Source organism: Entelurus aequoreus, linkage group LG09 (genome assembly GCF_033978785.1).
Source record: "Entelurus aequoreus isolate RoL-2023_Sb linkage group LG09, RoL_Eaeq_v1.1, whole genome shotgun sequence".
Taxonomy (NCBI): Eukaryota; Metazoa; Chordata; class Actinopteri; order Syngnathiformes; family Syngnathidae; genus Entelurus; species Entelurus aequoreus.
Genome location: NC_084739.1, coordinates 20,557,438 through 20,581,165, shown reverse-complemented (window position 1 = coordinate 20,581,165; position 23,728 = coordinate 20,557,438). Strand labels below are relative to the sequence as shown.

The 23,728-nt window shown below is 40.9% G+C and overlaps 1 protein-coding gene across 1 annotated transcript in view; it reads left to right on the top strand.

The window, feature by feature from the left end:
- Positions 1-23,728, top strand: part of LOC133657838 (protein eyes shut homolog) — a 40,605-nt gene that overhangs the window by 15,174 nt on the left and 1,703 nt on the right. Inside the window, exon 3 of the mRNA XM_062059622.1 lies at positions 15,754-15,858. Within this exon, the coding sequence (XP_061915606.1) occupies positions 15,754-15,858 (105 nt within the window). The remainder of the gene's footprint in view (positions 1-15,753; positions 15,859-23,728) is intronic.

Sequence of the window (23,728 nt, the reverse complement as noted above, 5' to 3'; positions counted from 1 at the left end):
CCTTCCTGAGCGCATGATCAAGGACTATGATGAAGAGGAAGGGGGCTAGTGTATCCCCTTGTATAACTCCAGCCAGGATGTCAAACTCCTCGCTGTTGCCATCTGGGGTCACCACCCTGGCCCTTGTTCCTGCGTACATGGACTCTATTGCTCGGAGTAGGTTCGGAGGAATACTGTATGCCTTCAAGATCTTCACCATCGTGCCTCGATGTATCAAGTCAAATGCCTTTTTGAAGTCTATGAAGCATAGGACTGCAGTCAGGTTGTCCTTCCTCACCTCCTCAATCAATAAGTGCCAAGATCTGGGCTGTAGTTCATCCTTCTCGAAAGCCGTTCTGATTTACTCTCAGGTGAGGGTCAATTGCATGCCGGACCCTGTTTAGGATCATGCGGTTGTAGACTTTCGCAGTGATACAGGTCAGGCTGATGCCTCGGTAGTTGTCTGGCTTCGAGAGGTCTCTGGATTTGGACACTGGTATGATGTTTGATAGAGACCACATATCAGGCAGCCGATTGTGCAGCAGAGCAAGGTTGCAGAACTCTAGAATGATGTCATCAAGATCACAGTTCTTCACGACCTCTGGGGGTATGCCGTCCGGGCCAGCGCTTTTTCCCACTCTTACTGTGGCTTTTGCTCTGGCGAGCTCTCCGAGTGTGAAGGGACCATCGTTGATGTTCAGGTTTGGGAGGACTGATGGTATTTCTTCTTCCTCAGCTGCGTCTGCTGTTTCTCCCAGCAGCCTTTTGAAGTGACTGGACCAGGTTGTCACCCTCTCCTCCGGGCTGTGTCCCTCCACCTGTCCCTCCTTGGTCCTCTTCCGCCCCGTCATCTCATTGATGACCCTCGAGTCCTCCCCATACTGTTGTTCACCTTGCGCCGCCTGCACCCTCCGCACTCTCTCCATCAGTTCTTCCCCTTTGATGGTATCATAGCATCTGAAAAGAAACTGTTTGGCTTCATTCAGCTCGCCTTGCCTCTCCACAGTTGGTTCCCGCTCAAAGTTGAGGCGGGCTTCCTCCACCATCCCTTGTGCTGCTACGACCTCTGTGTGTTTGGATCGTCTGGAGGTACTGACTCTCTCCATCATGGGCACGCACAGCCTGGTCGCCTCCTCATTCGCAGTGACAAATCTCCTGTATTCTCCACTGGCCTCCGCTCCCCTGTCCAGCTGCTGGAATCGTCTCCTCATCTCCTCTGCATATCTGGTTTGAAGGCCAGGGTCACTTGAGAAAGCTTTCCAGTTATACCGGATCTTGGGACTTGGTTTGGGGACCCTGAGGCTCAGGCAAACTCTCTTTGAGACCACACGGTGGTCTGAGCCCACAGAACTAAAAGTGCTGTATGGCTCAGCATTCAGGATGGAGTTCCTCCATTTCTTCCTCACTAGGATGTAATCTAGCTGCCGTAGTGTTCCTGAGGCTCGGTCTCGGAAGGTCCACCTCTTTCCTGTTCTCTTCCGGAAGATGGTATTCGCCGCCAGTAGCTCGTGTTCCATGAGGAAGGCAGTGAGGTAGGTGCCATTGCGGTTGGTAGAGTCGTGGTAAGGGAAGGGTGCGTCCTCTGGTCCAAGCCTTGCATTGAAGTCCCCAAAGATTGCCAGGAAGTTGTGCGCTTGGACGCAAGGTCCTCAAAGAAGTTCTCCACCACGTCAGATGGTGCCACGTTGGTGGTTGAGTACACGACTATGACTGTTGTTACTGGGTTGCCCGAGAACTCTGCGCTCAGAATCCTGTCGGTGTGGTGGTAAACCCGACGGAGAGCCTTACGTGCCCGTGGGCCCAGCATTAACCCTACACCGCCTGTTGTGGCCTGGGCCTCGTTCCTCCACGCAGATGCAGAAATGAACGTGCATCTCTCCACTCTGCAGTACAGGATGGGGTCATCAGTGTGCACTCTCCTGTGTTCTTGGACCCCCAAGATCTCCACTCCCCGTTCCTCTGCACAGTGTGCAAGTTCTATCAATCTCGCTTCTTCTCTCGCTGTGCATGCATTGAAGGTTCCCATAACAAATGGTCTCCTGCAGCGCATGAGTGCATTGGACGGGGTGCTGTGTTCGGACAGGACCCTCCCTGGGACAATCCCAGGGTTTGAGGTCCTGTCGTCATGGTGTCCTCCAGGAGGAGGACCAGCACCACCGTCCGCTGCGATGTTCCTGCGGACTCCCACCGCTGGAAGTATAGGCTTTGGGATGAGTTTGTACTCCATGGTTGGCTTTACTATGCTAATAGCGAACTGTGGGGCGCAACTCCTCGCAGTCCCGGTTTTAGTTCAGAGTGACCTTCTCCTAGACAGGTTGCCATCCAAGGCTTACGAGATCCATCTGCCCGAATGCGGCAGGTAGCACGGGGGGTACATCTTACCCGTGGCGGTATTAACCCGACCTGACCTACCCTTTTTCCATAACTTGAGTTGATTTATTTTGGAAAACCTTGTTACATTGTTTAATGCACCCAGCGGGGCATCACAACAAAATTAGGCATAATAATGTGTTAATTCCATGACTGTATATATCGGTATCGGTTGATATCGGAATCGGTAATTAAGAGCTGGACAATATCGGAATATCGGATTTCGGCAAAAAGCCATTATCGGACATCTCTAGTTTGAATAGGTTGAAAAATGTGGGAATTGTGAAACTTGGATTTATGTCCCATTAATTTCAATGGGAACTTCCTGGAAATTTGGGAATTTTGGGAAAAGCGGGATTTTTTTTGAAAATGCTAAATTAATGAATGGTGCATAAATGGTTGGTGTTGAAATTTTTCAAATCGGTCGAGAAATGTTGAAGTAGTAACCTGGAATTCTGGAAAATCTGAGAATATTTGGAATTTGTCAAGGGAAAGCCAGCGATTCCCGATTAGGCTGAACAGTTTGAAGTTGGAACGGTTTGAATTGGATGAAAAATGTGCACCAAAATCTGTAGAAGAATACTAATAAGTTGAATGAGTAATAATAAATAGATGAATTTTGGTGTAGAAAACTATATGTGTGAATGCTTTGGAGCATTCACACAATAAATACATGGAATTTTGGGCAAACTAGTCACTGCTCTTTTGAAGCCATTGAATATCGTGCCCTACAGAAATAACTAATATTGGCATAAAAAAATGATTATTAAAATATATTTATTTGGAGAAATACAGTAAGTGTTGTTATTATGATAAAGAAGCCTAACAAAGACTTGTGTTCATCGGCAGTCATTTGACGTGACTTTTCTCCAGCTAAAAGTTGTGATGAAACATGTGGAGGACACATCCACCTATTTAGGAAGTGTCCGTGACCCGTAGTACTGTAAATTGATTACAGTCAGGTCAGCGGGGCTGCCGAGGTTCTGGATTCCGCTGTCATCTTTGCAACATCAGTGATTAAGTATCTCCAAAGAAAGACCTGATGTCTGCTCAAGGTCTGTTCTGTCAGTGACCTTTGACCCTCTTCAAGGAAAGGGACAAACACAGCTACATATAGGGATTGAGATGTTTGAGGTATTGTTAGAGAAATCATTTTTGCTACAACATACACTTCAATAGGAACATTTTTTTTCTATATTTTGCTTTGCTGATAACGTGCTGTCTAATCTCTAAATTGCTCCAATTTATATTTTTCCAATAAGAGATATTGGAAATATAACAAAAAACTTTAATAACGTGACGATGTAACCCGTGACTCTAGACAGAACAATCGAGGAGGCAAAAAGGAGTACAGTAGTACCTCAATTTACGAGCTTGATTGGTTCTATGACGGAGCTCTTAACTTAAAACACTTGTATCTCAAGTCAACGTTTGCCATTGAAATAAATTGTAATCAATACGTTGCAAAAGTCGAACATGTAACACATTTTAGAAATCATTATAATAAAATGTACTAAAAAAACTTCTGTATTTTATTAAAGTAATGTATGAAAAACATACAGCATTCACCTTAGAGAGTGGACTTTTATGGTATCTCCTTCCAGGCTGCTTCTTCATAAATTATACCCTCAGCAGCTTCTCCATATGTTCATGGTTAAATGCCACTTATGTATTATTTAACATCCTAGGCTGGTGTTAATCGACTCATTCTTCTTCAATAGGATGCACGCGAGCAAAGTGATACGCTCAAAATGCTTTGCCAAGTCTGCTGCATGCACTGGGCAAATTGTTGATGCTTTTTTTCTTTAATTTAATAAATATCATCCAATTCTTATTCTCAGCATATATATATATATATATATATATATATATATATATATATATATATATATATATATATATATATATATATATATATATATATATATATATATATATATATATATACATATATTCGGGAGCCTGGTATACAGTTTGAATCAAGTCTTTTATTTTTCATAAACACCTGGGGGTGGCTTGCTTACCAGCAATATATGTTTGTCTCTGGGCGTGTGTCTCTCTCTGGCTCCAATTCCAACAACGTCTCTTGTCACGGCTGCTGCTAATGAGGGCGGCAGGTGATTATATATCAAGCCCCAGCTGGACAATCTACTCACCTGCCGCTGACTTCGAGGCCGGTCCATACACACCCCGCTCCACGGCAGGCCCGCAGACCACGCCCCCCTCCACAATGACGTTCAATCAACATGCATTTTTTTATTTAAGATACAACTTTTAAAAAAACTTTTTGTAATAATTGTACATTGTATTCATCAGCACAACATGTTTAAGTTTGTGTTTTACATGTGCTGATATCATTTTCTGCACTGCAAAATTAATTATATTTTATTAATTATATTACATCTAGCTTACCTGTACGTAAGCATTTAGCCTTACTGCCTTGAATCCTAATTCGGTCTCTTTTCATGTTCTTCGCTAAACCAGGGGTCGGCAACCCAAAACGTTGAAAGAGCCATATTGGATCAAAAATACAAAAAACAAATCTGTCTGGAGCCGCAAAAAATGAAAAGCTGTATATAAGTCTTATGATAAAGGCAACACATGATGTGTCTATATTAGCTATAATAGCCTACTATAAAAATGACTAAGTGTTGCAGGCTGAAGCAAATCTTTATTGACAGAAATTTAGAAATTTAATATTTATTCTAGACATTTTTACCACATTAGAAACCATTAGTAAATCAGAGGCTACTCAGAAGGTGAGAACTCCTGGAAATGACTGGCTTTTAATGGCCAAAGGTATAGATGTGTGTCCAAGTTAAAGGAAATGGCAGGCTGTCTTCTTTTAATAGATGTATTACAATCTTTGGCACTAGGTAATGTTTGCTGTGGTCTGGAACAACATGAAATTCAGCCAAAATTACATATAGATAATGTGTCATGAGACATGCAGGACCAAATTATATACAAAGAGAATAAAAGTAAAGGATATTAAATGAGCTCAAATACACCTACAAATGAGGCATAATGATGTGATATGTACATACAACTAGCCTAAATAGCCTGATTAGCACTCCAACAAGTCAATAACATCAACAAAGCGCACCTGTGTGCATTCACGCACAGCATAAAACTGTTGGTGAACAAAATGAGACAAGTGTAGGAGTGTAGGCAGAGAAACGACGGAGATTTATTCCTCTTTGGAGAGCCAAGTAACACTCCGTTTATTTTCAGAGAGAACAACACAACAACAACAAAAAAACTGTCGCACAGGTAATTACGTCAGCACCACAGAGGTGTGTCTCAACACTTCAAAGTAAAAGCACCTATGCACCTATGCAAGTAAACATGGGCTAGAACGCAGTGAATTATAACCGTAATAATTAATAAGTGTCCTGTGTGTGTTCACACAAGGAAGGAGTGAAAGATTTTACATGTAAACAAACTGTTGCGAGAGTGAGTTCAAGAACCGCCAAAATTAGTAGGACAAAACGATGTTCACCAAATACTCTCATCAGTGAAGCATACACACAAACATATTAAACAGTGGGCTGACTAACAATTGGGAAGGTTTGTGTCATGTTTGTCCTCAAACAAAAAACATACGAAACAAAAAATTATTTTGCCACCATCTTTTTCCATTTTCAATCCTTTTTTAATGCTCCAGGGAGCCACTAGGGTGACACTAAAGAGCCGCATGTGTCTCGAGAGCCGCTGGTTGCTGACCCCCGGGTTAAACCCTCTGGTGTTGGTCATTTTTTTTCAAACACTGAGTCAAGAAGTGTCAAGCACCTGAACGCCAAAACATGCAAGTTTAAAGGCCTTTGACCTTAAAGGTTCCCCTTTTATTTACCGCAAGACCTGCTGCTGATTACATTTATTCCAAACAGTTTGGTAAACTGCTTCTTAATTAGCTACCAGCTAAGAACATGTTAAAGTGGGGGACAATAACTGTTCTAAAAACAGAAACTCACCCACAGTTATGATAATGCTGTTTATCATTTTGATATTATAGCGAGTTTAATATTTTATTTTAGAAATAGCATGCTGTGGTCCAAAATATCTCATCCATTAGCTTATAGCCTTGCTGTCATTATCCATTATGCAGAATATTGCACGAAAAAGCAGATCATGACAAACTACTTGAAGAAATATGTAGTGCTCGGATGAACTCATTTGTCATGTTGCACATCTTCAATGGTGCATTCTGATGATGTATCAGGATTCATTTATATCTCCCGTGTTTCTCCAACGCTGTTCAGTATGCTGCCATCTTATATTTTCTTCTGTTTCCTTCACTGTGAAAGGTGATATCAAAGCAAAACAGACAGTGAAGGACAATGTAGATAGGGCTGGTGTAGGAGTATTCTCTATACTGCAGAGGTTGTGGTTGTGCCAGAACGTTGCTCTTCTCTTCTTGCTCTATTGCTAAAACAAACATTGAATATATCCAAAAAAATGTTTAGCTACAGTGTAGCACTGCAGTGGATTTCCCCCAATCTGGTGTTAAGCCCTAACACACTCACCTGTCTGTCAGATAAGCCCTTACATAGCGCTACATGCACACGGTTTCCCACTTCTTTCTCACTGCTGAAATCTGTTACCACTCCAGTAATAGAAAATTGTCTCTTGCATAATGCCAGGTCTTAGTAGCTGATAGAATTCATCATTTTCTGGTTCTTGAATCTCGAGCCATGCCGCGTAAAAAGGCCAATTTAATTTCGAGCATTGCCTTGAAACCCCATTGTAGTCTTTCATTGATCGTAACTCTGGGTGTATCGCACAGGCCCCAGCATTGAGGTTTCATTTTCCATTTATTGTCCACACTACAACAGCAGCTAGCGTGTACAGTATGATCATCCATGGAATTCAAAGCAGCTATAAGATACCATCAATCAATCAATCAATGTTTACTTATATAGCCCTAAATCACGAGTGTCTCAAAGGGCTGTACAAGCCACAACGACATCCTCGGCTCAGATCCCACATCAGGGCAAGAAAAAACTCAACCCAATGGGATGACAATGAGAAACCTTGGAGGGGACCGCAGCTGTGGGGACCCCCCTGGGTGACCGGTGCAATGGACGTCCAGTGGATATAGCATAATAATGTGAGAGTCCAGTCCATAGTGGATCTAACATAACAGTGTGAGAGTCCAGTCCATAGTGGATCTAACATAATAATGTGAGATTCAAGTCCATAATGGATCTAACATAACAGTGTGAGACTCCAGTCCATGGTGGATCTAACATAATATTGTGAGAGTCCAGTCCATAGTGGATCTAACATAACAGTGTGATACTCCAGTCCATAGTGGATCTAACATAATAGTGTGAGAGTCCAGTCCATAGTGATCTAACATAATAGTGAGATTCAAGTCCATAGTGGATCTAACATAATAGTGTGAGACTCCAGTCCACAGTGGATCTAACATGATAGTGTGAGAGTCCAGTCCATAGTGGATCTAGCATAATAGTGTGAGAGTTCAGTCCATAGTGGATCTAACATAATAGTGTGAGAGTCCAGTCCATAGTAGATCTAACATAATAGTGTGAGAGTCCAGTCCATAGTGGATCTAACATAATAGTGTGAGAGTCCAGTCCATAGTGGATCTAGCATACTAGTGTGAGAGTTCAGTCCATAGTGGATCTAACATAATAGTGTGAGAGTCCAGTCCATAGTGGATCTAACATAATAGTGTGAGAGTCCAGTCCATAGTGGATCTAACATAATAGTGTGAGAGTCCAGTCCATAGTGGATCTAACATAATAGCGTGAGAGTCCAGTCCATAGTGGATCTAGCATAATAGTGTGATTCAAGTCCATAGTGGATCTAACATAATAGTGTGGGACTCCAGTCCATAGTGGATCTAACATAATAGTGTGAGAGTCCAGTCCATAGTGGATCTAGCATAATATTGTGAGAGTCCAGTCCATAGTGCATCTAACATAATAGTGTGAGAGTCCAGTCCATAATGGATCTAACATAATAGTGTGAGAGTCCAGTCCATAGTAGATCTAACATAATAGTGTGAGAGTCCAGTCCACAGTGGATCTAACATAATAGTGTGAGAGTCCAGTCCATAGTGGATCTAGCATAATATAGTGAGAGTCCAGTCCATAGTAGATCTAACATAATAGTGTGAGAGTCCAGTCCACAGTGGATCTAACATAATAGTGTGAGAGTCCAGTCCATAGTGGATCTAGCATACTAGTGTGAGAGTTCAGTCCATAGTGGATCTAACATAATAGTGTGAAAGTCCAGTCCATAGTGGATCTAACATAATAGTGTGAGAGTCCAGTCCATAGTGGATCTAACATAATAGTGTGAGAGTCCAGTCCATAGTGGATCTAACATAATAGCGTGAGAGTCCAGTCCATAGTGGATCTAGCATAATAGTGTGATTCAAGTCCATAGTGGATCTAACATAATAGTGTGAGACTCCAGTCCATAGTGGATCTAACATAATAGTGTGAGAGTCCAGTCCATAGTGGATCTAGCATAATATTGTGAGAGTCCAGTCCATAGTGGATCTAACATAATAGTGTGAGAGTCCAGTCCATAATGGATCTAACATAATAGTGTGAGAGTCCAGTCCATAGTAGATCTAACATAATAGTGTGAGAGTCCAGTCCACAGTGGATCTAACATAATAGTGTGAGAGTCCAGTCCATAGTGGATCTAGCATAATATTGTGAGAGTCCAGTCCATAGTTGATCTAACATAATAGTGTGAGAGTCCAGTCCATAGTGGATCTAACATAATAGTGTGAGAGTCCAGTCCATAGTGGATCTAGCATACTAGTGTGAGAGTTCAGTCCATAGTGGATCTAACATAATAGTGTGAGAGTCCAGTCCATAGTGGATCTAACATAATAGTGTGAGAGTCCAGTCCATAGTGGATCTAACATAATAGCGTGAGAGTCCAGTCCATAGTGGATGTAGCATAATAGTGTGAGTCAAGTCCATAGTGGATCTAACATAATAGTGTGAGAGTCCAGTCCATAGTGGATCTAACATAATAGTGTGAGAGTCCAGTCCATAGTGGATCTAGCATACTATTGTGAGAGTCCAGTCCATAGTGGATCTAACATAATAGTGTGAGAGTCCAGTCCATAATGGATCTAACATAATAGTGTGAGAGTCCAGTCCATAGTGGATCTAGCATAATAGTGTGAGAGTTCAGTCCATAGTAGATCTAACATAATAGTGTGAGACTCCAGTCCACAGTGGATCTAACATAATAGTGTGAGAGTCCAGTCCATAGTGGATCTAGCATAATATTGTGAGAGTCCAGTCCATAGTGGATCTAACATAATAGTGTGAGAGTCCAGTCCATAGTGGATCTAGCATAATAGTGTGAGAGTTCAGTCCATAGTGGATCTAACATAATAGTGTGAGAGTCCAGTCCATAGTGGATCTAACATAATAGTGTGAGAGTCCAGTCCATAGTGGATCTAACATAATTGTGTGAGAGTCCAGTCCATAGTGGATCCAACATAATATTAGATAGATTTCAGTTCAACCTCAGCATTCACACGCAATTCCTTCAGGAATTGCCTCATCTAGTTAGTACTGTTGTAGTTATTAAGGTAACTTAAGTTACTTAATGTAATGCCAAAGTATCAGATCAGGACTCGAAATCGGGTCGGATATGAGGCCAAAAAATGTGATCAGGATCGGAGGCCAAAAATGTTGATAGGGACATCCAAAATAATTATCTTTACAACAACACAGCAGCATCAGAACTCATTTTATGATATCTGTGATGAGCAAACTACTCAGCCAGCATACTAATCGTTTTTTTGCAATTTAAGTACATTGGCTCATGCATGTTAAAAGGGCAACATTATCACTTACCAGATATATTTAGTCAGAAATTACATACATAAGCGTTACAAATTATTATTTCTAACGTAAGCTACAGCCAAGCATGACACAGTCTGTATATAATGAGCTGTATCATCTACGGGGCTGATGATATCAATCATTGCAGTTCTTCTGCTGCATGAAGGCACGTCTGTCAAGGCACGACTTTCTTTGCAACCTCTGTTATTGATGAGGGGACATTTTGAAATAATAGCCTGCATTGGAAAATCCCTCCACCCCGCTAACAGAGCCATGGAACACGACTATTCCTGAAAATTAGCTGCGCACAAAAAAATAAAAAATAAAATCCATCAAGCAACCTGCAACCCCACCTCATCGGCTGTGTCCATATAAGGCTAACAACCCTCTCTGAGCTGCAGCAACACCGTTGACAGGCGTTAGTCTACTATGTAATAGGTACATAGCCATTTAGACAAAATGCAAAATGTTAAATAATAACTACTGTATTTTCCGGACTATAAGCACAAAAAAGATGTTCATATATTAGCCGCACCGGACCATAAACCGCAGATAAGTATTTGTACATTGCAGCGGTGGGCCTTCTCTGCTGGCCTAACATAACCAGAAATCATGACCATAATTAAAGAGGAAAGTATTTTTTTATTTACTTACCCTAAATATATAAAAGTATCCATTGTCTCTTCATGTCATATTATGCTTCTTTCAGTGCTGTAGTTTTTGGGTTAGAGTTTTTGGTCTGTGCACTGTAAGTGAACGGGAACATAGAGTTGATAGACAGTTGCGATAGCCAATCAGATCACAAGTTGTTGACAGTAGCCTATCTAGGTAGCCTGATGTTAACGAGACTGTGATTCACTCACTTGTCGTTCCAACGTGAGTATCCAATCACAAGTTGCAATTTACTAAATCAAATCGAATCAAATCAACTTTATTTATAAAGCACATTTAACATTTACCACAGGCGTAGCCAAAGTGCTGTACAATGGGCAGGTTAAAAGATAGTACGAGAACCGAGCAAACACAACACAACACAAACAGAACACGATAAAAAATAAATAAATAAAACATAAAAACAGGTTCAGAGCAGGTGTATTATGGGGCGCCATTGCAGGATGGATATCACTTAGTGTTAAAAGCCATGGAATAAAAGTACATTTTTAAGAGAGATTTAAAAACAGGAAGAGAGGAGGCTTGTCTAACACTAAGAGGTAGGTCGTTCCAGAGCTTGGGAGCAGCAGCGGCGAAAGCTCTGTCACCTCTAAGCTTCAGCCTTGTGTCAGGGACCGTCAGTAGCAGCTGATCGGCTGATCTTAGGGATCGGGTGGGGCAGTAAGGCTGAAGGAGGTCGGGGAGATATGTTGGCGCGAGGTTGTTTAGACATTTAAAAACAAATAAAACGAGTTTAAAATTGATTAAAGCAAGAAGTGTTGCACCGTAGCCATACCCGGCCAGCGGAGAAATCAGCGGTCCTCACTTTTTTAACCCACATAGAAGGAGAACAAAACGTTGATTAGGTGGCAGATATCTACAGTATTTGCAAGGCCATTTTCAAGAAGGATATTTAAAGAGAAACGACATCTTGTGAGATGACGTCAGCGATGAAATGGGGAAACGCCTGCCACTTCCACTCGAATCAACCGACAACGAGCGGTACCACTGGCTTATACGGCATTGAATGGGTGGCTCCAAATTGTGAGTTCAAATGATTTATTTATTTATTTTTTCACGTTTAAAATCCATCCATCCATTCATTTTCTACCGTTTGTCCCTTTTTGGGGTCACGAGGGGTGCTGGAGCCTATCTCAGCTGCATTCGTTTAAAATGTACCACATAAGATATGTTTTAATTGCTGATGTGGGTTTATTGATTCTTAAATGCGCCAGATAATAACCCGTTTTTCTCTATAGTATTTCTCCAGCAATGGTCACAGATGATGGTATTTTGAGAGGTAATCATTGAAGTCGGACATCACTGAAGGCCTAGGTGGGAAATGCACGGCCCGCTACTGGTACATTGTGAAATAATACAGTTACATAGAAAGATTTTGTAAAAGTTTGTATTTCCAAATGGTGCCTATAACACTTTTATTTTATTTTAACTTTTATTTTAACACTTTTTTTTTATTTTAACTATTTTATTGTCAGAATGTCACCCAAGAACATTTTTGGAACATGTTTTACTTAAATTAGGGGTGTCCAAACTTTTTCCACCGAGGGCCGCACACGGAAAAATTAAAGCATGCGTGGCCATTTTGATATTTTTCATTTTCAAACCATAACAAAATATATAGATTTTTTTTTTTTTTTAACAATTAGGGATCCTGGGGCCCGTAAAGGGTCTCAGTCATTAAAATGTTAAAAACAAGTCAAATTATTATTGCCTATTATTATATATGCCTTTTCTGTCAAAGACAACTTTGTTTTTTATAGTAAAACTGAAATATGCAGTATTTCCCCCACCGCCCAAAACATTCAGAAAGCAATGTTTGATGTGAAGTAATTGGAGCCCTGAAAAGATCAATAATGCATGACACCATTGATTTTATTTTCATTATTATTTTTGATTAATCACAGTGAAAAGATAAATAAAATCCCACTAAATATCTTTGGGATCCAAAAGGTACCCCACTCATAAAGTGATACATTTTTATTATTATTTGTTTTACTTTCAACACTTAAGTTACGAGATCAACTTCAGATAAAGTATATCTGTCGATTTTTACGTTTGAACTATTATTTTACTATTATCATTTTAATGTGAAATATTTGAAGTAATTGGAGCCTTGAAGATGTCAATAATTCATTATTATTGATTTTTTTTCTTTTTTTTTTCTTTTGAGCAATGGCAAAAAAAGGAAAATAAAGATAGACAAAATAAAAAAAAACAGCCTGCATGGCAGCTTTGTGTCAACATTGCAACGTTTTCTTGTAAGATTTCACCTCATTCCACTTTTTTAATGTTTTTTTGGTTTTTGCAATGGCATTTCCAGAATGTGTGGCAGGCCGCTAAACAATTAGCTGCGGGCCGCAAATGGCCCCCGGGCCGCACTTTGGACACCCCTGACTTAAATGCACAACATGCCAATCAATCAATCAATCAAAGTTTATTTTTATAGCCCTTAATCGCAAGTGTCTCAAAGGGCTGCACAAGCCACAACGACATCCTCGGCTCAGATCCCACATCAGGGCAAGGAAAAACTCAACCAAATGGGATACAATGAGGAACTTTGGAAGGGACCGCAGATGTGGGGACCCTGCCCCTGGGTGACCGGTGCAATGGACGTCGAGTGGATCTAGTTAATAGTGTGAGAGTCCAGTCTATAGTGGGGCCAGCAGGAGATCATCTTGAGTGGAGTCAAGTCAGCAGCGCAGAGACGTCACCAACTGATGCAGAGATGAGTGCTCCACCCCGGGTCCCGACTTTGAACAGCTAGCAGCTCATCTGTGGTCACTTAATAACCTCTCCACGCAGGAGAGGGGGGCAGAGCAGAAAAGAGACGGCAGATCAACTGGTCTAAAAGTGGGGTCTATTTAAAGGCTGGCGTATACAAATGAGTTTTAAGATGGGACTTAAAGGCCTACTGAAATGATTTTTTTTTATTTAAACGGGAATAGCAGATCCATTCTATGTGTCATACTTGATCATTTCGCGATATTGCCATATTTTTGCTGAAAGGATTTAGTAGAGAAAATTGACGATAAAGTTCGCAACTTTTGCTCGCTGATAAAAAAAAGCCTTGCCTGTACCGGAAGTAGCGTGACGTCACAGGAGCTAGTATTCCTCACAACTCCCCATTGTTTACAATGGAGCGAGAGAGATTCGGACCAAGAAAGTGATGATTACCCCATTAATTTGAGCGAGGATGAAAGATTCGTAGATGAGGAACGTTACAGTGAAGGACTTGCGAGACAGTGATGGACGTATCTTTTTTCGCTCTGACCGTAACTTAGGTACAAGCTGGCTCATTGGATTCCACACTCTCCTTTTTGTATTGTGGATCACGGATTTGTATTTTAAACCACCTCGGATACTGTATCCTCTTGAAAATGAGAGTCGAGAACGCGAAATGGACATTCAGTGCCTTTTATCTCCACGACAATACATCGGTGAAATGCTTTAGCTATGAGCTAACGTGATAGCATTGTGCTTTAGCTGCATATAGAAACAAAAAAATAAACCCCTGACTGGAATGATAGATAGAAAATCAACAATACTATTAAACCGTGGACATGTAAATACACGGTTAATGCTTTCCAGGCTGGCGAAGGTTAACAATGCTGTGCTAACGACGCCATTGAAGCTAACTTAGCAACTTAGCAACGGGACCTCACAGAGCTATGCTAAAAACATTAGCTCTCCACCTACGCCAGCCAGCCCTCATCTACTCATCAACACCCGTGCTCACCTGCGTTCCAGCGATCGGCAGAAGGACGAAGGACTTCACCCAATGCGTTTGGCGGCCCGGAGACGTAGGAAGTCAAGGTGAGGTCGGCGGCTAGCGCGGCTAGCGCAGCTAGCGCGGCTAGCGTGGCTAGCGCTCCAACAAAGTCCTCCTGGTTGTGTTGCTGTAGTCCGCTGCTAATACACCGATCCCACCTACAACTGTCTTCTTTGCAGCCTTCATTGTTCATTAAAAAAATTGCAAAAGATGTCCAGAATACTGTGGAATTATGAAATGAAAACAGAGCTTTTTGTATAGGATTCTACGGGGTACCATAACTTCCGTTACTCTGACTTCGTCACGCGCATACGTCATCATACCGCGACGTTTCAGCCGGATATTTCCCGGGAAGTTTTAAATGTCACTTTATAAGTTAACCCGGCCGTATTGGCATGTGTTGCAATGTTAAAATTTCATCATTGATATATAAACTATCAGACTGCGTGGTCGGTAGTAGTGGGTTTCAGTAGGCCTTTAAATGCTTCTATTGAGGTAGCATCTCTGTTACTTCTAACAGTTATCTAAAGTTCAGTCATAGCTTAATTTAGAGTGAAATTTGAGCACAAAAGTCAGTCTCCTCACTGACTGTATAACAACAACCCGCGCCACTTTTCCAATAACCATCCGCGGATAAGTTAAAAGAGCATGTGTGGTCAAAATAAATTGCGTATTTAGTTTGCGTTGATGCGTGATTAAAGCAATATTTTTTGTTGTTTAATCACACAAGTTAATTCTTTATTCATGGAAGCCCTACTAATAACTAATTCACGTATATTAATATGAGTTTAAATGTTGTTTGGCGCATCCTGGCGAGTGCCAGAATGTGTCTTTGATTTTAGATCAGCCCTAATTTTGCCGACATAGGACACAAGAAGAAAAAAGAGGGATACATTGGAAAATATTCAATATCCTTGTTCAATGAGGTGTTTTTAGCAGTAAAAATGGTGCGTATTTTTAAAAATGGAAATGAAAATGCTTTTGGAATTAAAAAGAGCACGATGCATAGAAAGATAAAGACGTGATGTTGGAAAAAAATATGTGTATTTGCATATTAAATGTATTTCCCCATCTTTTGTAAACACTGACTGCATATTATGAATTGTCTATTGCCAGGAGCTCAGTGCCAGACGGAGATCAACGAGTGTCACTCCAACCCCTGCCGGCACAATGGCACATGCTTTGACTCGGTTGGACACTACAGGTGCCAATGTCCCACAGGTATGTTTGTTTGTTTTTGTTTTTTGCCAAATGGAGGTCTTTGGGTACATATCTCTGTATTAACTGATGTGGCAAGCTGCAATGTAGACCTTTTGCACTGGTATGCAATGAGCGTGCCCTCTGACTGGCAGCCAGGGACCCTCTGGCCTTTTCATTGCTCACTGAAAACCAGAGATGATTAGCTTCTGCTAGTGGCATCCCTCTGCTAAAACACATTTCACCTGTGGAAATAAAGCCAGGGAAGTGGGCATGATTTAATTGACTGAATCTATTACAGGTTTTTTTTTTGTAGACACATTTCAACAACTAACATCGTTAACACTTACACAACTATCCATCTATTCATTTTTATTTACCACCTACATTGTTATTTACTGGTAGCATCATACACGTGTACGAATACCACTGGTTGTATCATTTTGCAATGCAGTTTGCTGAAAATGCTAGAAAGTGCCACTCTACGAAGCCACTGAAGCTGTGGTTGAAGTTGTAATTGCCACACAACCCATTTTAAGATATTTGACACTCTACTGCCATCTGAGGACTAAAGTGCACCCCCCTTAATTGTATACTGTAAACCAGTGGTGTCCATCGAACAGGTTTTACCCGGCCTGCGGGATGATTTTGCTAAGTAAAAAAATTAGCCGACATTTTTGAATAAAAGAGACTGCTGTTCTAAATGTGTCCACTAGATGTCATAATAGCAATTCTTTGTATCTTTGTAGATGATGCTACATATGTAAAAAAATAAATAAACCACATGATGTTAGTGCACCAGTTGAGGAAAATGAGCAAACTACATAAATAACATCCTGTAATTGGATTTTGCTATTTTTTTTTATCGTGATAGATTGAAAATGAACACCAATTAGTTGACTGATGAACATTATCCCATCATTTATTCAGAAAGTATAAATAATGACAAATAAAGATAGAATACTAATAACCGCAACATGTAAGTGTAAAAAATCCTCCAACAACATTATGATTTTTACATTTTCAGAATGTGCTTGTTCTATTTTTGAACAAAGAAAACAATCTGAAGTTGTCTTTATTTTGAAGTTTTCGTGCCGTGATTTTAACAGTCCGGCCCACTTGGGAGTAGATTTTAAAATGAGTTTGACACACCTGCTGTAAATACTATATGAAATCACTGTACACACATATATAAAGACAACATATTCAATGCTAAATTGCGACAGTAAGTGGAGGTACCAACAAATATGGTACAGTCGTCCCTCGCTACATCGTGTCTCAAATATCGCGGCTTAGCTACATTGCGGATTTCTTTCAAAAACAAACATATTCTACATGTTTTTGGCTTAAATTAAGTGTTAAATGTTATTGATGAGTTACATGTATTACAGTGCAGTGGAGTATTTGTCTTATTTGTATTTATTATGTTGTGGTGATCGATAAAAATATTCACCTAGCGGGACTTCCATTATCAGGTTAAGGGTGATCACTGCTAACAACAACATAGGTGGCTAATCTTGGCGTTAGTGTATCCTCGCTGCTAAAATCATGTTGGCCAACTTTTGGCAGAACAACTTTTTGATGGACTTCATATCCAACCCCTGCCTCACCAATGACACATCTTCACACTGGTGACACTTTGACACGAGCAATGTCAAAAGACAGGATGTAGCACCGGACTCAGGGGAATAGGCTAACTTCGACTTCGACTTTCTTTTATTGTCATTCAAATTTGAACTTTGCAGTACAGATAAGAACGAAATTTCGTTGCATTAGCTCATGGTAGTGCAGGATAAAAGAGCAATAAGGTGCATATATAAATAAATAGATTACTGTACGGATAAATATATTGCACTTTTGCATATGCATCCACGTTTATGGATGTATGTTATATTGTCTTTATATTCTAGCGAGTTAATCCATTTTTGGGGGGAATTTGGGGGATTATTTTAATACGTTCAAGAGTCTTACGGCCTGAGGGAAGAAGCTGTTACAGAACCTGGAGGTTTTGCTTCCGAGGCTGCGGAACCCCTTTCGAGAGTCCAGCAGTGAAAACAGTCCTTGGTGGGGGTGGGAGGAGTCTCTGCAGATTTTATGAGCCCTGGTCAGGCAGCGGCTTTTTGCGATCTCCTGGATAGGAGGAAGAGGAGTCCTGATGATCTTTTCCGCCATCCTCACCAGAGTGCTATCAACTATAAGCTATCAACAGCTGTCTGGCCAAAGTGGAGATGTTCTCTTTTGATGCACATCATCTTCGACATCAATAACACCTCTTTGACTTGAGCAATGTGGAATGACACAACGAAAGATAATGCTAATAAGACGGACTGCTAACGATCGTAGGTATCATTGTCAAGTTGAACACGTTTTTGCAGAACAACTTACGCTTGTGGTTTCAGCACATATAACCCCAGTTCTAACTTAATTACCCAGGATGTGGCGAAGTATATATAGAGCCCCGCCATAGAAGATATATGAAAGTAATATACATCCTAAATAAATTTTAAAAAACGGCATAAAAATAAATGCCAGCAGACACTAAAACTCATCAATTTAATGTGTTTTAATCAGCCTCATAAGTCATCCAAGGGTAGGAAATTGTTGAATAGACGATATGTCTAATATTTTTTTTATTTCTTATCGCAGTGGTCCCCAACCACCGGGCCACGGCCCGGTAAAGGTCCGCGGACCGATTGGTACCGGGCCACACAAGAAATAAAATAAAAAATAAATATTTCTATTTTTATTTTTAATTAAATCAACATAAAAAACACAATATATACATTATATATCAATACAGTCTACAGGGATACAGTCCGTAAGCACACATGATTGTATTTATTTATGAAAAAAAACCAAAAAAAACATTAACTTATGTAGAGCCCAGATACATGAAAATAGGTACAAATAGGTAAGAAAACATGGTATTTTATAAGAGGTCACATTTAAGTGTCACAACAATGAAGACAGAGACCAGTTGAATGTGTGGCTCTGTGTAATTTGGAAAGCTAACATAATTGTAAATATTATTTTTAATACTTAGATGGAAGTAATTTGGAGTCAATGAGTGTTTGAAGTCGTGGATTTTAGGTTATTTTCGGAAGATACTTTGACAGGCCTTCACTTGCTACTTGGGTCTTGTTCCCTTCTCTTTTGTCTTCAGTAAATAAAACACTTGTTCTATTGGACTCAGATGAAACCCTAAAATAATAATTCCAACTAAGTAGTTGCCTTCAAAATGCTTTGAGTTGCTTTGGCAGTTTTTTGGGGGGGGTTATTAGTTCTTCGGATCATTGCAGGTTCCTCATTCTTCATACAACCCTCTTCCCATTATTCTAATACAACTTGACCTGAATCTTTCTAAATAATCTCATTCACAAAAAAATGCTATTTCCCCCTTCCTGGCGTGTGCTGATATTATAAAAGGCTTCTTTATTTATCTGAGATCATCTGCTTTGATGCCTTACTGTGACTTACTTTAAAAAGAATCCCACAATGTTCTGAAAGTAAAGGACCGGTATGATCTTCACTAGCCAAATCAGCAGTCCGCATCTCAACCTAATGGCTATTTTGTTTCCACTAACCAAAGGCAAACGTGAAGGCAGCAAGGCCCACAAACAAGCAGCGACTATTGTTCTGCACACTCCTGACAAAGGTTCAAACGAAAAATCTTCTTGTTGTGTGGCAAAATTGCAAACCACCCTTCCTCTGTGCCTCCTGTTGACACAGATGATAAAAACGTCTTGATTTGTGCAATAGAGGCCGAAAAGAAAAGTCCCTGTTTAACAATTTTGGCCTGTGATTGACAGCCGAGATACATCACCAAGCTCATTACCAGACCTCAACAATGCATCGGATTTGTGCAAATATTGTATCTTAAAAGTTACATCGAAATCATTTCACATTAATTGCTTATTTTGCCTCACCGGCTGAGACTTGAATTTACATTCACCAAATGCAAAGTGATGGCACTCTCGCGGGGGTTCTGTGTTGTTGGCAGGGCAGACGGCGTGTCTGGCAGTCACTTTGGCCTCATTAATGGAGCATTTTACTGCAGGAGGCAAGACACTGTGGGCAGAGCATTATATCACAACACATTTTCCAAGAACCCTTTACTAAGTCACTGTGTGATTGCTCTACATTAATGCTGGTAAAGAATTGGACATTTTTGTCTTAATAAGGACGGTGTAACTTTAAGTAATAACCCTAACCCTAATATAGCAATATGGAATTAAAACTATTTCACTAATTTTAAGCAAATTCTAAAAATATTTCTTCTTGATTAAGGCTATGTTTTCATTGCAGATCAATTCTGATTTGTTCATGTTTTTTGTGAACAGTTCTAATTCCACCTTGGTCTCTTTCGTATGTGGTCATGTATCCAATGCGACCGCATGCGACTCAGGCCTTGTCTACATTAAGTCGGATAACTCCTTAAACGAATAATTATTTAGCCTAAGCCCCTTGTCAGCCACACTAAACCATCGTTTAAGGTTCCCCTCCTTGGATAATGTTTTACACGGGTAAGTGCGCCGTGTATTTATTGAATCTCCGGCTCTTAACTTTGTATGGACTCATCGATCGCAACTGAGTTCGGAGAGGAAGTGACATCAGAAAGAACACACCACAGCCAGCTTCATAACATGCGGTTTCGTAACTCGGAGCTAACCACTGGAAATATGGAGACGAGTCATCCAGACATGCCATGTTTCCCCTTCCTCTACATGTACCGACGCTTGTGGAAATCACACATGGATACCGTAAGAGAAGAAAACGGGTGATTGCAGCTATTTGGGATACAACACTTCTCAGACAGCAAGAGAACTTTTCAATGTCCAGGTCAGCTGTAATTTTACTTACCGAAAATCTTCGTCCATTTGTCAAAGGAGAGACAACGAGAGTGTGGGCTCCTGTGGATGTGATAAAAAGATAGCATGCACTTTGTATTACCTGGCCGACGAGGGCAGACTACGGAAAACAGCAATTGCTTTTGGACTGACAAAGCAGACTGTATCAGTTTTTGTCCGCCATGTGTGTCGTGGACTCAACGTCTAGGTCCAGAGTATATAAAGTCACCAAAAACGAATGAACAATGAAGGTGAAGGCAAAAGAGTGAGGAGTGTCCTGACCAGATATCTAGATCACTAGATTGATTGTTGTAAAATGTTCTTTATCACGTTGTTTACTTTCACTTGTCCATTAAAGATTTGATTAATTTATGATGGCTCAGGCGTGATTCACTACAAAAGGGCCCCACAGCACACTGGATTCCAGTTAATTGAAATACCACAGCAATGGATATTGTTCAGATAAGTTCAATTTAATTTAAGAACTTGCACACAAAGCAAAACTGGAGGTGACTATGACGTGCGCATTTTCCGCGCATGCGTACTAGGTTGCGTTGCGCCGGCGGACAGAGGGAACAGGGGGTCTTAAACAACGGCATTGTGTGTGTGTGGACAAGGATAAGGTTAGGTGGGATTTACCCTGGATAACCTTAGTGTAGAAGGGACCTCAGGGTGCCTCCGTCCGATATAAATGTCATCCAAAGTTGGCAAATGTCACAGTTGTTCGCCAAAATAGATGACTGCGAAAATAAATGGTGAACGATGAAGCAGAAAACAGGTAGTGGCGAAAATAAAAAGTTTCATGCTCACGTCAATGTCCCACCACTCCTGACTCCCACTCTTCACTCTGCACATGCTCCTTGAAACAGACGTCACAGTGTACCCTACTAACAGCCATAGCCACAACTTCTTAATCTCAATGCAAAATAATATGTTCAGGAAATGTTGACCTCTTTTGCACAAAATCCTTAAAATTGCCAAAAAATGTGCCAGTACTGAGACCTACACAAATTAGGGCCATATCTAATTCCACAAACACACAGCACCGTGTGTAATGTCATGTTTTGTGTGCATGCGGGTCACTTCACAAACGCATTCTCTTCACATATGACACAAACAGAAGTCACATTTCTTTGAACAACATTGCCTAATAGTCCTTACATGGACAGTTCACTGTGTCATATACAATTATTCATTATTTTGGACACTCAACAAGGTGACGTAATTTAATCAGAAGAAAAAAAATATATATTTGCAACTTTTAACAAATGTTCACTTTCCCTTTTGTGTGTGAAATTCCAGGAGTTTGAGAGTTGGCTTACACAAACAAATCCTGACATTTGGGTGACAACATGTTTTGTATTCCATTGATTTGACTGTATGTACCTGCATTTAGAGGACACACAGCAGTATGCATCCCCATCATCTCGTTGACTGAAGTTAGAGGGGCACGCTTGATCCTAAAGTAAAATTCATAACAATACTTATGTAACCCTTGAAGCTGGCTTCCCCTATCCCGGGTCCGTCTAGTACTCGGTCTCCCTATGAAGTCTCTGCGTTGTGTATTGTGGTTTTGTGTGCGTGGGAAGACGGAGAGAAAGACCAGGCAAGGAAGCATAGAATCTGGGTGGAGTCGTCTTTATCTCAAATCTTCACCTTTAGAAAAGACATGTAGTTGTCACAAAATACAAAATATGTCACACTATAACACTTTATATCTTATAACACAATCAACTTCTCTCATCGTGACTAGTAATATACCCAGCAGGTAACGTGTGTGTGTGTGTGTGTGTGTGTGTGTGTGTGTGTGTGTGTGTGTGTGTGTGTGTGTGTGTGTGTGTGTGTGTGTGTGTGTGTGTGTGTGTGTGTGTGTGTGTGTGTGTGTGTGTGTGTGTGCGCGTGCATGTTGGCATAAATTACTGAGTGAGTGGATAATCATATGAAAAGAACCAAAACATGTCCTAGCATAACATGCTTCGGGGCTACCACACACACTGGCATAAAAACTTAACAAAATCAACAGTCTCTTCACAATTGACAAAACCCCACCTTAATATAACTCTTAGCCATCATATTTTGTGAACAAATCGGCTTAATAGTGCAAAACAATAACTTTTTTTCATCTTTTAACTGGGGAGCCTGGTCCCTTCCTGCTTACCTTTAGAAAAGACATGGAGTTGTGATCTAAGATGGCCACAACCAACGAAGAAGAACATTCACAGACAACAGTGAACAGACCACGAAGTGGCGCCCCCTGGAGGCTTCCCTAACAACTGTCCCAACCTTTTGAAAGAACCTCTGCAGACTCCCCACATCAGTTCACCTCCTTACACCTACATTCTATTGGGGATGACTCCATGTTTGATTTAATCAACAATGACCACTGGTTATATTGCCCTTTTTAAAAAGTCAAAGTTAAAGTGCCACTGATAGTCACACACACACACTAGATGTGGTGAAATTACCCTTTGCATTTAACCCATCCCCCTTGTTCCACGCCCCGGGAGGTGAGGGGAGCAGTGAGCAGCAGCGGTAGCCACACTAGGGAATCATTGTTGCTGATGTAACCCCCAATTCCAACCCTTGATGCTGAGTGCCAAGCAGTGAGGTAATGGGTCCCATTTTTATAGTCTTTGGTATGACTCGGGGTTTGAACTCACGACCTACTGATCTTAGGCGGACACTCTAACCACAAGGCCACTGAGCAGGCTAACAAAACATGAACATGTCCAGTATTGCACACTAGATCTGATGCAATTGTCCCTTCCGTGTTTTGGCTGACGGTCAATGTGGAAATCTGGCCGTTATGGAATAAGCAGGTTGGTGGAGTGGCTTTGTCAGTGGGTTATTGAGTGGGATCCTCCAATCACAGATGTCAAGTTGAATTATTACCCCAGGAGACTCAGGTTATCATAAACACTTCTTTCCAACACCCAGACCCAGTTTTTCATCTCAGGCCTGTTTGTTTGGGAAATACAGCTTGCAATGATCTCCCTATAGTGGCTGGGTTTGCTATCTCACTGCTAACATTGACAAATGGCCCTTCC